The sequence below is a fragment of the Coturnix japonica genome, chromosome 6, assembly GCF_054131305.1.
Source record: "Coturnix japonica strain WE chromosome 6, WE-NBRP24, whole genome shotgun sequence".
NCBI classification, from domain to species: domain Eukaryota; kingdom Metazoa; phylum Chordata; class Aves; order Galliformes; family Phasianidae; genus Coturnix; species Coturnix japonica.
The window spans coordinates 39,113,247-39,126,074 of NC_140668.1; the positions used below are offsets into that span (position 1 = coordinate 39,113,247).

General features: G+C 56.1%; 1 protein-coding gene across 4 annotated transcripts in view; it reads right to left on the reverse strand.

The window, feature by feature from the left end:
• ANKRD11 (ankyrin repeat domain 11) overlaps nt 1-12,828 on the reverse strand; it is a 70,309-nt gene that overhangs the window by 10,524 nt on the left and 46,957 nt on the right. For 3 of the 4 annotated variants that reach the window (XM_015874364.3, XM_085551186.1, XM_085551187.1), the window contains 6 exons: nt 11,581-11,725; nt 7,533-7,671; nt 2,554-2,724; nt 1,790-1,993; nt 635-777; nt 40-187 (listed from right to left, as the gene is read on the reverse strand). In XM_015874364.3, the coding sequence (XP_015729850.2) occupies nt 40-187; nt 635-777; nt 1,790-1,993; nt 2,554-2,724; nt 7,533-7,671; nt 11,581-11,667 (892 nt within the window). In that variant the 5' untranslated portion in view covers nt 11,668-11,725. The other variant, XM_085551188.1, reaches the window with a different exon arrangement.

Below are 12,828 nucleotides of genomic sequence, written 5' to 3' on the forward strand. Positions count from 1 at the left end.
GCTCAAACACCACCCCCACATGCACAAAACTGGCCTCACCTGTTGAGCTCTCTTCGCTGGAGGGGTACGTCGTCTTCCCCAGGAGCAGATTCACCATGGTGGGGGAATTGGCTACTTTCAATGGCGTCTCTCCTTTCCTGTTGCTTTGATGAGGATTCCCTCCATAATGCAACAACAGTTTAACCACCTGAAAACAGAAATCGAGACCTTAAATATTTATAGAGATTTTATTTATCTGCATGATTTTGGTATAAAACAGAATGGGGCACATCCTCCAGCTGGAGAGCAGACTGTTACCAGGGACAAACCGGTGGCACTAACAGATACTGGTAAGAAAGAAGACAAAACTCAGCAACACAGATTGATTTGGGCAAGGAAGGAGGGAGCAGAATCAGATGCAAGGCCATCTTCTCCTCCTGCTCCAGAAGGGCTGAGCTCCCCTCCCACACAAGAAAAGCTCTCGGCAGAATGAGGCAGAGAGCTCTCACCTGCTATGTAGCTATCAGCAGCAAATGATAACAAAATACTCAGAATCTGGATGTCTGCACAGCTGGCTGCTTGAAAGCACAGGAAGGAAAAAAAAAGTCATTAAAAAAAAGAAAACAATATCCATAAGGACCAGCAAAAAACCAACCTTGAAGTGCCCGTTGTTTGCTGCATCGTGCAGGGGGGTGTCATCATCCAACCCCTTGGTGTTGACTTCAGCGCCTGCAGCAAGCAACTGCTTTGCAACATCGTAGTAACCCCGGTTGCACGCCTCGTGCAATGCTGTCCAGCCTGCAAGCAAACACACGTTCAGAACCAGGCATCACCTTTATGGAGCTGCAGGTTGTGAGGAAGAACATTCATCTGCCTCTGCTGCGTGTTCCACACAGCCCTGTACCAGGACCTGCAGCTCTGCCCCACAACTGCAGCCCTGCAGGAGCCCCTGCAGCCCCACCTCTCCTCAGCTGCACCCAGATGGTGCGATGGAAGCAGTACAGACCCAGAAAAAACAATGGTGAAATTTGGGGTATGGAATTAGGAAACTTGGTGCTGTGTGTAAGTCACGGCTTAAAGCCTTTCCCTTTCCTGCTTGAGCAATAGGGCTGCCACGCAGAGCAGCGCGCCGAGCTGCAGACACTCCCCCAGAACATCCTCTGTACAGACCTAACAAACATTTTTTGTGCTCTCCAAGCAAGCAGCACTGTGCTGCAAAACAGGGTCTGATCTGAGATACAGCAAACAGCACATCTCCACAGTAACAGCAGCCCCAGTTCTCAAACAAACCTCTGCAGAGCACGGAACGAAGCATTTTATCATGTTCAAACAAGCTATTTTTAAGCAGACGCTGTTTTGAAGTCCCCCAGCTCAGGGTGTTTTGCTGATAGCGCCGTGGGAGATTGCTGCAGAACCTTCACTGCTGAGTTAGAGGGGCACCTGTGACCAGAATTAATCACCATGGAGCTTCAGTCTTGCACTGATGTTCATCACACGGGCAGAGGAACGTGCACTGCTATTTATAGCCCAAAATCGTGCAAAAAGAACAGAAAGAGTGAAGCGTGGCTCAGGGCTGTGCCAGGTGGAGCTGCCTGGTGTCAGCACGTGCAGCCCAGGATGCTGGCAGCATCGGCCATCCAGCTCTGGCATGAGCATTCCACATCTTTTCTAACCAAAATCCTTATTCTGTGATTCTACCATTATTTTGGGATCATCTCCCAAACTGCGACACGAGGGAAGGGCTTTCTCTGGTAGCAGCCATTCTCCAGGTGGAAAATCCAACACAGCTCCTGCTGCCAGGGCTGCTCACCTGCAAAGTCCTTCACGTTGACGTCGGCACCCTCGATGATGAGCTCCTTGATGCGCCGCGCGTCCCCGCGGATGGCAGCTCGGTGCAGCCGAGTCTCCCCTCGCTCGTTTCTCTTATTTACTTTATCTTTGGTTTTGGAGGCAGAGTTAGGAGTTCCCTTCTGACAAACTGTGGACTGAGAGGGATGCTTTGGTGTTGTGTCAACTGCAGGGAGGAGAGAAGCACGGTTACCAACTGCCATCCATGGGAAGACCCAAACCCTTAGAGGGAGCTGTTGCACCACTTTTCATCTCTCCACCAACACGCTCCCAAGGCACTATTAACTGACCCAAAGACAGAGGAAAGCCTGTGTTTACAGCACGGACAGCACTTGCAGGCTGCCAGAGCTGCTGCAGAGAATCACACTCTGTGCAAGGACTGTGGCATGTGCAGATCCTCGCCCCAAAATCTCCCTTCCTGAGGGAAGTGCCTTTGGCACCGAGTGTCTGTGAGCTCCAGCAGCCCTGGGAGGGTGACGTTCCCTTGGACAGCAGCTGAATGCTCTCAGCACTGCACAGCTCGGTGCTGTTTCTCAGTGACAGCAACCTGAGCTGCTGGACTAGGGTTATGAACCACAGAGTTGGTAACTAAAACTGCAACGTCTGCACGTGGGATGCAAGGTATGCACAGACAGCACAATGCCCACACAGACCCCCGGTGGGTGGGGTTTGTATGTAACAGCTGGCTGTGAGCCTCACCCACACAAACCGCGCTCCCGAGCTCACCTGGGCTGTTTGCAGACTCTTCTGCTGTCATCTGCATGAGCAGAGCAACTTGCTGGCGCTCAGAGAGCGGGTAGCCTGCCCGGATTCCTGAAAGGCCCATCCCAAACAGCAAGCCAGGCTTCCTTGTGGCGGGCTCCTTTTTAATCCTCTTCCGCTCTGGACCCTGCTTTTCTGTGACACAAAGCACAACCAGTGAGTGAGTGCTGCTGTACTGAGAGACACGTTCCTTCCTGAGCAGGTTGGTGCCAGCAGTGCTCTGCATCCCTGCTGCTATCTCAGGGGTCAAAGCCTCTGGGGGAGAGCATGTCCTGGTGCTGGGAATGCAGAACCACAGAGCTCAGCCTGCTGGACCACCCCACCGCCATGGCATGAAGCCTGACCGCAGCTTTCTGGAGTGTTTTTCCAGTTTTCTCTCTGCAAATATCACTCCTTTCCCCAGGCAAGGAGAGCTGGCAGCCCCTCCCCTGTTGCTGGTGCTCCCACAGCCGCCTGTACCCCACTGCAGGGATGTGGGCAAAGCTTCCAGCTCCCACTTGAAGAAACCAAACTTCAGTTTCCTTTCGTGCAGCCAGCCAAGCAGGAGGCAGAACGTGTATCTGCAGAGCAGCAAGGAGACTCCTTGCCAAGCAGCCTTGCTGCGTGCCTCCTACCAGGCAACTGTCCTAACCCTGCAAGAAGCATAAGGAAATATGGCGTGCGTGCGTGGAAAACCCAACGCTGCTCCCACCCTCCTCTGAGTGCTGGCACATTGTGCCTGCAGCCTGGCTGACTGATGGCTGCTGCTGCGGACAGAGGGATGGTGACAGAATTATTGGGGCCATGCAGGTTATCAGATGCAGGTGAGCAGTCCCTGCTCTTGACATGGCATGGGGCAGAGGTCCAAGGCAGCCCAATGGACCACCCTGTCCCATGGGGTTATGCTCATATTTCGCCTCCCCCCTGCATGGAGGCTGCACACCCTGCAGAGAGCAGCCCGGAGCCCTGGATCTGTGCTATTTATCAATGGGAGGTGACAAAATAGTTGGCAGTATCCATGTTTTTACTCAGACACATCTCCTTGCAAACATTCCACCTTACACCTGGGCAGAACATGCACATCTCTGACAAGCTCTGAGAGCCATACATTCCTCCACTGGACTATGAATCAATAAGAAATAACATTTCTTTCCTGTTTTTCCCTTCCTCATTCCCTCTCACATGCAGCACTGGGGCCCAGCCCTGCTCCTCTGCTCCCTGCTGGGGCTGCAAAGCCTGATGTGAGCCCAGAAAGCACAAACCCACGTTGTTTTCTCTCCAGACAAAGCCTCAGCACTCACCCACTGCCACCTGAGCACCAACAGGGCGATGCTTTGGGCAGCATTCCTTAATGCACGTGGCTGCTGCAGGCTGTCAGCAGCGAGCCTGAGATCTACAAAAATTCATAACCAAGTTCAACCCCAAAGCCCTAAACTCCTATTCATTCCTCAGTTGGAGAATTCTCCTCCTCCTCAGAACATTTAGCATGGAAAAGCATGTGATCGACACGATAAAAATAACCCGGGCAGCGCGTGCTGTGCAGCGCTCACCGGCACCGGGCTGCCTGCCCCACAGCCACAACCCCTTCCACTGCAGCCTGGAAAGCTTTGCTCAGAGCACAGCTGTTGCAGGTTCACAAGGGGAAGCTGCACGCAGGGCTTGGCTCCAGGTTCCAAGTGCCCCATGGATAATGTTTAAGGTCCCTTCCAACCCAACCACGCTGTGATTCTGTGAGCTCGGCACAGGCAGAGATGAATGGTGGGGGAACCTTTTGGGTTCAGGTGGGTTGGTCAGGGAGCAGCTCCCTGCTCCCATGTACCCTGTAATACAGGCAGCGTCTGCCCAGCTGGCTCTGACATGACAGCACAGGTTTACAAGGTGGTACCCTGAGGAAAAATACCATTCCCAAAGCTGCAGCTCATGCTGAGCAGCTCAGCAACCAGCACCGCTCACAGGTCAGGAGTTTTGGGTTTATTCATCGAGCAGGCACGCAAACAGAAGATCAATAGGAATAAATTAGAATGGCACAGACAGCAATGGAGACTGCACTGCACCCCGAGAGACTGCACAAGCTCTGCTTTCCCAGTCCCCAGCTTGGCATGCGTAAGTGTGACTCATCCCTGCTGCAGCAGTCGGAGGGCGCACGGCGAGGGCAGCCTCGAGCCCAGCACTGAGGGACAGAGCAGGAGGGCAGTGGGTGGGCAGGGAGCGTACAGCCTGCAGCCTGCAGCAGGGCATGGTTTGCAGCACAGAGCTGGAGAGTGTGCTGCAGTGGCTGCGGGATGAGCACATGGTGGTGCTGCCTGCATGCAGCTAAAGGGAGGGTGGGAGGAAAGAGGGGAAGCGGAGCTGACACCCTGAGCCCCCGCAGCCACAGCATCAGGATTCACCTGGGAGAGGCTCGGTGCCATGCCCCATATCCTCAGCAGCCCAGGCAGCATGGACACCCTGAGCTGTGCTCACTGGACAGACAGCAGCCACACAGAAACATGTCAGTGTGCCTATGCAGAGCAGCCATTGACTATCCAGCTGCTGCAGGGGGAACCTCGGTGTTCAATCAGAATCCTATCTCCATGATAAATAACTCCAGGAGAGACCCATTTTAAGGGCCCGACTTCTCATTTCCCAGGAGGCCAAGAGGAGGAGGAGGAGGGGGAGGAGAAGGAGGAAGGCTCCCCCCCAGCAGCTGGGGGCAGGACACTCTGCAGACAGCGCCGATAAAAGCGCTTCTATGAAAGAAAAAGCCATCATTGATAGATGCTTGGCAGAGCCATGGTATGCTGTGGCTGCTCCCCTGCATGCTAAGGAGGGCTGGGGGGGCAGGGGGTGGCTGCCCCACACACACACACACCAGGGAGCTCCAAGGGCCATGTGAAGGCTGCTGCTGCATGCAGCCCATCCACACAGTGCGGCACTATGGAGCGCAGCAGCTCTGCCAGGCGCTCCCTCCCTGTTGCTAGGTGAGAACAGTTCCTCGACTATTTTAGTTTAAAAAAAAAAAGGGCTGCAATGATCCAACCAAGGAGAGGAAGAGCCGTAAGGCACAACTGCACACAGTGAGCGGAGCCACACGGATGGAACCAGCGCATCCATAGATGCTGCTCTGGACATGGCAGTGCCTCGCTGCTCATGCTGCCACCCCCAGGCAGTGACTAAGGAGCCAAGCAGAGCAGTGCTGTGCTTTGCTTTGCTTTGCAGTGCTGTGCAGTGCAGTGCTGTGCTGTGCTGTGCTTTGCTTTGCAGTGCTGTGCAGTGCTGTGTTGTGGGGAGGGAAGGGCTGGGCTGGCTCTGACTCATTGCATTGCTGACCTCGGATCAGCGTCACGCTGCAGGCCAAGCCCAGAGTGGAGCTGCACATCGGATGCTGCTGGAGCACAGCAGCCCGGAGCGCTGACACCAGCACACACTGCCCTGACCCATGCCAAGCCCCCACTGCTGTGCAGGGGCTGTTTGGTTCACCTCACATGGCTGTGAAAACACAGAAAAGCCGAGCGCTGCTGAGAAATGCCATGACCCAAAGCCACCAACCAGGCAGCACCAGCCCAGGGAGCTGGGGGGCCTCGAGTGGCAGCCTGAAATAAAGCTGAAGAAGCCATTCCCAGCAAGGCCAACGTGCTGCGTTCTGCATGCCAGGCTGTACCCCTTGAGCCTGGAGCTTCCCAGCAGGGCCACCCCCCCCCCCTACAGTGTGCTTCTTCACATTACCATTTGCCAAAGCTCCCTCCAGCACGGCACCCAGCAAGGAGCTGCAGACAGCCCGAAGTTGCTGGGGAAGGAGCTGGCAGTGCTGGCTGCCAGGCAGCACGTGGGCTCCCAGCACGCTGCAGGCGTGGGAGCTGCACCAGGGGGGAGAAGGAAGGGAGGAGAAGTGGAGGCAGAGGGAAGCTGCTGGGTCCGTATCATGCACAGTTTGGAGGCTCACAGATTGACGCTGTTTTTTTTCCCCCAGCACCTGAGATCCAGGATTTCTGCTCTACAAACAGTTTTGAAGGAATGATTTGTATGGCTTTTAGAACTGGGTTAGCGTGGAATCACTTTGCTGCTTGCAGCTCGTGCAGCTTGCTCGGGGCAAGGCATTGCTGCGCCTCACAGCACAGCTGGACAAGGCTCCACGCTGCTGTCTGAACATGGAAAGATGGAAAACATCCCACTACAGGCACAAAGTGACCTCTCCCAGCTCCCAAATCTCCCAGCTGCATTTCACGTGGCCATGGATCACCCCAGCAAAGCTGTCCTCAGACAAACACGGACGCCCGCGTGCGGCGGTCCAGGAAGCGCGGCTGCATGGAATAAATCACTGAAGGTCAGCCCCGGGTCTGGCACGGCACACACGGGTGTTGCAATCCCACTGCTGAATCCCAAGGCTGGGAAGGGAAAAGCACCCAGATGGGGTGGTGGGGAGCTCTGCAGCCCGCAGCTCTAAGGGCACTCCAGGCCCAGGAACAGCCCACACGGTGGCTGTCCTTTACCCCCACATTGATGCTTTGAAACTTTCAGTCAGGAATCAGAGCTCAGCAAGCAGAAGATAACAGTGAACTGCCCAGCACAAAGAAACACAGCGAGGCTGCGGCCAGCCCAGGGCAGACAGCACACACGGCTCAGCTGTAGGGCTAGGAGGAAGCAGCCTTATTTCTCCCAAATTTCAAACCTTTTAACAATTTTAGGAGCATTCTGATCTTTTGAGTCCAATTTCTATGATTCTGTGATTCTCTCTCCTCACAGCCTGTGACCCTGACCTGCCCAGTCTGCACACAACTCCCGAGCACAGACAAGGACCAATGTGACCTCAGAGCCTCCTGCAGCCACCCCACCGCATCCCCTCCATCTCCAGGTGTTGGACAGCCCTTCCTCTCTGCTTACAAAGCCAGCCATGAGCTCAGGAGCCACAAGTGGCACAAGCAACGTGCTGCAGACGTTAAGTTTTGCCCTCTCAGAGGGTGCACCGTGCAGTCCGAATCCCATACCTGTATCCGAGTCCTTCTGATCTCCATTTGTTCCAACAGTGAAAGGTAACTTCCTCTTGGTAGCCCTCTCTTTCACCTCTTTGCCGCCATCGCTCCGGTCCAACTTGGGAGTTTTGGTTAGAGAAACTTTATCTTTATCCTGGGAAGAGAAAAGAGAGCAGGGATCAGCAGCCGTCCCCGCACCAGCACAGCAGCTGCGTGTGCCTGGAGCCGCTGCCACAGCCGTGCCCCACGATCCCAAAGTGGAGCCCGGCTGCGCACAGCGGGCACGGGGTCGGAGTGCTGCGGCAGAAGGATTGCTGTGAGCTCTGCAGGAAAACACTCTGACAGAGAGGGCAGCACAGGTTGAAGGATTTAGCCGCTTAATTCTAAGCTGCTTCCTACTGGGATTTTAAGAGGAAAAGCGACCTGAAGCATAAATCCAATCTGTTGCACGAGAGTGCGGGAGGCAATGCTGGGGCTGCTGGGCATGGGCAGTGGGAGGGCTGTGACATTGTAAGGAGGGCTGTGACACTGTTGGGAGGGCTGTGACATTGTTGGGAGGGCAATGGCACAAAGCACAGAGGCAGGCAAAGTTTTTCACCCCAACAGTGAAAGCTGGTACAGAACCGAAACCCCAGGCATCCCATGCAGACCGAAGTCACGCACGTGTAGGTTTTATGTTACAGAAACTGCACGACTTCAAGCAGGAAAGGCTGCAGGGCTGCAGGGCAGCTCCGTCTGCCCGCTCCTCCCGGTTCCATGCAGACTCTGCCAGCACCACCCGGCCCTGCTCGGCGTCCCACCCGCCACTGAAGTACAAAGCAGCCCTGTGCAGCGGGAGGCCAGGATGCGGTCCAGCCCCTGGCACCCTGCGGTGGGATTTCCTCGACTGCGAGCGCTCCTTCCAGCCGTCAGCCCCGAGGAGAGCTGCAGCAGGAGCCGGGCTGTGCTGCGTGCACCGAGTGCAGCTCTTTGTTTGTGGTCTTCAAAGTGAGCACAGCTGGAGCCGGGCTCTGCCACCAGAGCAGCAGCACCCAGCCCTGCTCTAACAGCGGGCTGCGGCAGCTCCTGTGAGACACCTGCCCTGAACTCCCCCCATCCTGGGTTTTGAAGGTGAGAGAGGCTGAGCCTGCAGGACTCTGTGCCTGCCCTTGTGTTACAGCAAGGTTATTCAAAGGTCTGTGTTAAGGGAGAGAAAGAAGGGGGGAATTAGTCAAAGCACGTTCCCAGGCACAGAGGAGAGCACAGCATGGGCAATGGGCAGCTCCACCTGCACTCAGAGCTGTGGACCCAGAACCCAACCTGATCAGTGAGGGGCATGGGGACCTCCTCCACCCAATGGAGCAAGGCCACGCTCTGCTCCCCAGGAAGGCAGTGAGCTCGGAGGCAGCCTGCAGGTGCTGCAGCCAAACCACTGCAGAGAAGTGAAGGCAAAGCAGAGCACCACTTTCCTGGAAATACTGTCTGCTTTCAGGTTCTTATTTTAAGCTTTCCTTCTGTAATAGTTTCCAATACTGTAATGACAAACGTCATCCTTTCTTTGAGTAGAAGTTTTAGCTTTCAGGTCATCCTGGACCCATCTGAGCAGTGCATGACTTGGGTGCTGCAGAAAGAAGGACCTGACCAGATCAGAAGCACCGAGTACCTGCGTGCAGCACGGGCTGCTGGCGCTGAGCAGAGCTCTGCAATGGGGGCAAAGTTCCTCACTGGGTGCTGCTGGAAACCACTTGGGCAAAGGGCAGGCTGCAGAGCATGACTTCAGGAAACCCCCCTGCCGTCACCTTACGCTCTTACTAAGATTTACTAGATGAGTAAGCAGGGCCACCTCAAGTCACCCTCACCACAGGGGATGGCTGCAGCACCAACTGCTCCCAGCCACGGCGTTCTCAGCACAACCCAGCACCGAGGGTGCAGAGCTCAGCCTAGGCCAGCGTACCACTCAAACACCGTTCATTCAGGGGCACTGTTCTGCAAGGCAGAGCCATGCACAGCCCCACACAAATGGAGCTGCACCTCCAGCACTTCGCAGCCCCCTCCCCTCTGCCCAGCAGCTGGCGGTGCCCACGTGGCCCCACAGTTCTCCCACTGCAACACCGGCAGAACCTGACTCACATCCCGGCCTCTTATGCAAAGCCCTGCGTGGAAATCCCCAAAGCCCTTTGTTCTCCAAAACATGTTGGAAGTGTTTCAGGTTGCAAAGCTCATAAAAAAACAAGCTGCAGTGAGCAAGGAGAGCTGGCAGCCTGCGCTGTGCACGAGGAGGGGCAGGGCTGGACCCCCACAAGGACTGACTGAGGGTGGGGTAAACAACCCCAGGCACCACCCCAGCCCTTGAGTCCCTCGGGGTGTCCCCAAACCCGGGGCACAACACACCACGTGTGCTCACACGGTCTGAATGTGTGCTGATAGGCTGCAACAAAGCATTCAAAGCACAGAGGGAGACAGCTGGGATCCTGCTACCACGTGGAGCATCATGGGGCTGCCCGACCCTGAGCAGCATCACCTGCAGCTCAGTGTGGTGCAGCACAGATCGATCACAACGAGGGGACAGCTTCCTTTACTGAACCTGGGAGGGAGGAAAGCCCTGAGCGAAAGCTGAGCCCTGTCCTGCTCCACATCGTGTGACCACTGCTCAGCCAAGTATTCCCCACTGACACAGAACCTGGAGCACAGCACACAGCGAGCCGTGCAGGACGTGGGTGCAGTGAAAGCAGCTCCAGCGGGGCTCTCCTTGCTGCTGCTGCTCTGGGCTGGGCCTCAGCTGTGAGCACACAGCTGTGGGGCTGTGCAGAGCAGCGGAATTCCTCATATAAGGCGTGCATAGCTCTGCACAGCCCTCGGGCTGAGCTGCAGCCGGCAGCCCAGGGCAGCAGCAGCCCTTATAAGGCCCCGCGCCAGGATCAGGCCCCAGCTCCCCCCGGGGCCTCTGGTGCTTTCACAGAGCCCATGGGCAGGCAACAGGGCTCACCCTCACCCCCCAGTTTAGCAGCACAGTCAATGTGTGGGGTGGAGAATCCTGCACCACGCTGCTGCAGGGCTGTGGGAGCAGCAGCACAGCAAGGAATGGGTGAGAGTCCCAACTGTGGGCCCAGCAATGGCCAGGGTAAATGAGGGGGGTGGGAACCCCACAGCATGGCTCTGTGATGGACCCAAACACATGGATAGGGGAACCAGGCTGAAGCTGCCAGTGCTGCAACCACTCTTCTGTTGGGGACTTCTCCACTGGTTCTTTGTTGTTTGCCTCCTTTTGTCAACAATGGTGGAATCAGAGCACAAGATATGGCAGCAAGGCACTGCGGGGCTGGAGAACAACCAGGGAAGGCCATGAGGGGGGAGCAAAGGGACAGCAGGCCATGTTTGTTTCCACTGCAGAATACAACAGAGGAGGGGGACAGTTTTTATTTAAAGGTAACACCTGAATGCAGCTTTCCTCACTGGAAGCTGAGGAAGGCCAGGAAAAGCTGAAAGGGAGGAGGCACAGCACATGTCTGGAGCAAATGAGCATCTGGGTGTGGGAAAGCAGGGGAAAAGCATGTACTCACTTACCCTGATGCTCAGATTTCATTGTTACAACCTCATCTCAGGCCCAGTCAGGCCCTCAAATAAACGCCAACAGCTATTGTGTAGAGCAGCTGCTGGCCAGGTTGCACTCAGCACCCAGACCTTGTGCCGGCAGCTGGGGGTGGGGAGGAGGGGAGAGGAGGAGGAGGAGGAGGAGGAGGAGGAGGAGGAGGAGGATCTCCTCCCTTGCACAGCACTCGAGACCACAGCGCTGCTCGGCCCTTCCGTGCTTAGCAGAGCTGCTCACACAATCCCAGTCCTCCTGGAAGTCTCCCCATACACTCCCATTGCTCACCAACACAGGTCTGGGCAGGTGCAGCACATCCCAGGCAGCACTACAGCTGCTGAGAAAGCAGAGGGGACCTCACCTGCAGGCAGAGAGCCAGCAAGCAGGTTTGGTTTGGGAGGAACAGCCCTGGGCAAAGCACTGCTGTGAGAAATGGGCATCACAGCTCAGAGATGGGCACAGCGCTCCCAAAGGAAAGCAACAAACAATCCACGCTACCTTTTTCCCCGTTTGTTTCTCCACCATGTCGTTGCTGAGAGAGAAATCTTCTGGCTGTGGTGTTTTAGAACACCCACCCTTGGGCATCGTTCTGCCTTCCTTACTTGATCTTCATTTATGCTGCCATCGCCTCATCATCAACCGTCTGTTGGAGAGAGGAAGGAAAAGACAAGTCAGACGTGGCAGAAGGATGGTTTCAATGGGGATACAGGGATGAACCTTCCTGGGGGATAAAGCACACGGGGCCCTCCCAGGGCAGCAGCAATAAGATGGGAGCTGCCCTGCAAACATGGCATGGGAGCATGGAGCAGGTTGTGCACCCTGACAGCCAGCAACCTCCACCCTGAACTGCCCCAAAGCTTCCAGGCACTGCAGCACGGAACCTCCTCCCAAACCAAGCTGGTGGGGAGGGCAGCTCCATGAGCACTGCGGGGCTCTCCCCGGGGCTCCCCTCGCATCTCGGCTGTGTGTGCCTCCGTGATCCGGGGAATAACAAAGCGCTGCCTGCTCTGCCGGGTGTTGCCTGGTTACGAGGCTGAAAAGGCAGCTGACATCTGAAATACGGCGAGGCATGAGCTGGAACGGGGATCAGAAAGGAGGGCTGCAGCCAAGGCCAGCGAGGCCTTTTTAGGTGAACAAAAATATCTTCTCTCTGGAGACAAGAGGCTAAAAAGCATCTGTGCAGCAGCAGTGCTCCGAGCAGCAGCCCGCAGCTCCTGCAGCAAAGGTTTCCCTGCACTGACGCTGAAGCAGCCAGAACAGCAACCATTTGCAAACTCCTTCCCCGGCTAATTACCACCTGACAACGCTACACACTGCTCCCATTAACTTCTCCTACCAGCAGCTGAGTTTCTGCAAGGCTACAATTGCAGGAAATGGTCCAGGAACAAAGTCACGCAGAGCTGCATCACAAGACTGGGAATCCTGTGGGCGAGGAGAGGGAAAGAAAACAGAGGGAGCACAGCAGGCACGGAGCCGCAGCCTGCAGCACTGCCTGCAGCTCTGCCTGCACAGGGAACCCCGGCACAGGGGGCTGGGCACCCCAAGGATGGGGGGCCGGGGGGTGTGGTGCTCTAGGAGGACCTTAGGAATGCCATCGTCATTCATTTCGGTGCTTGCAGGGCCCTTGGGGTTGGTCTGCGGGTTGCTTTTGTCTTTAAGGAGCTTCAGAAGCAATGTGCAGGCCCCCTCCCAGCCCCACAGCAGCAGAGCCATGGAGCAGAGGCAGCGTGAGGACACACTGGAGCC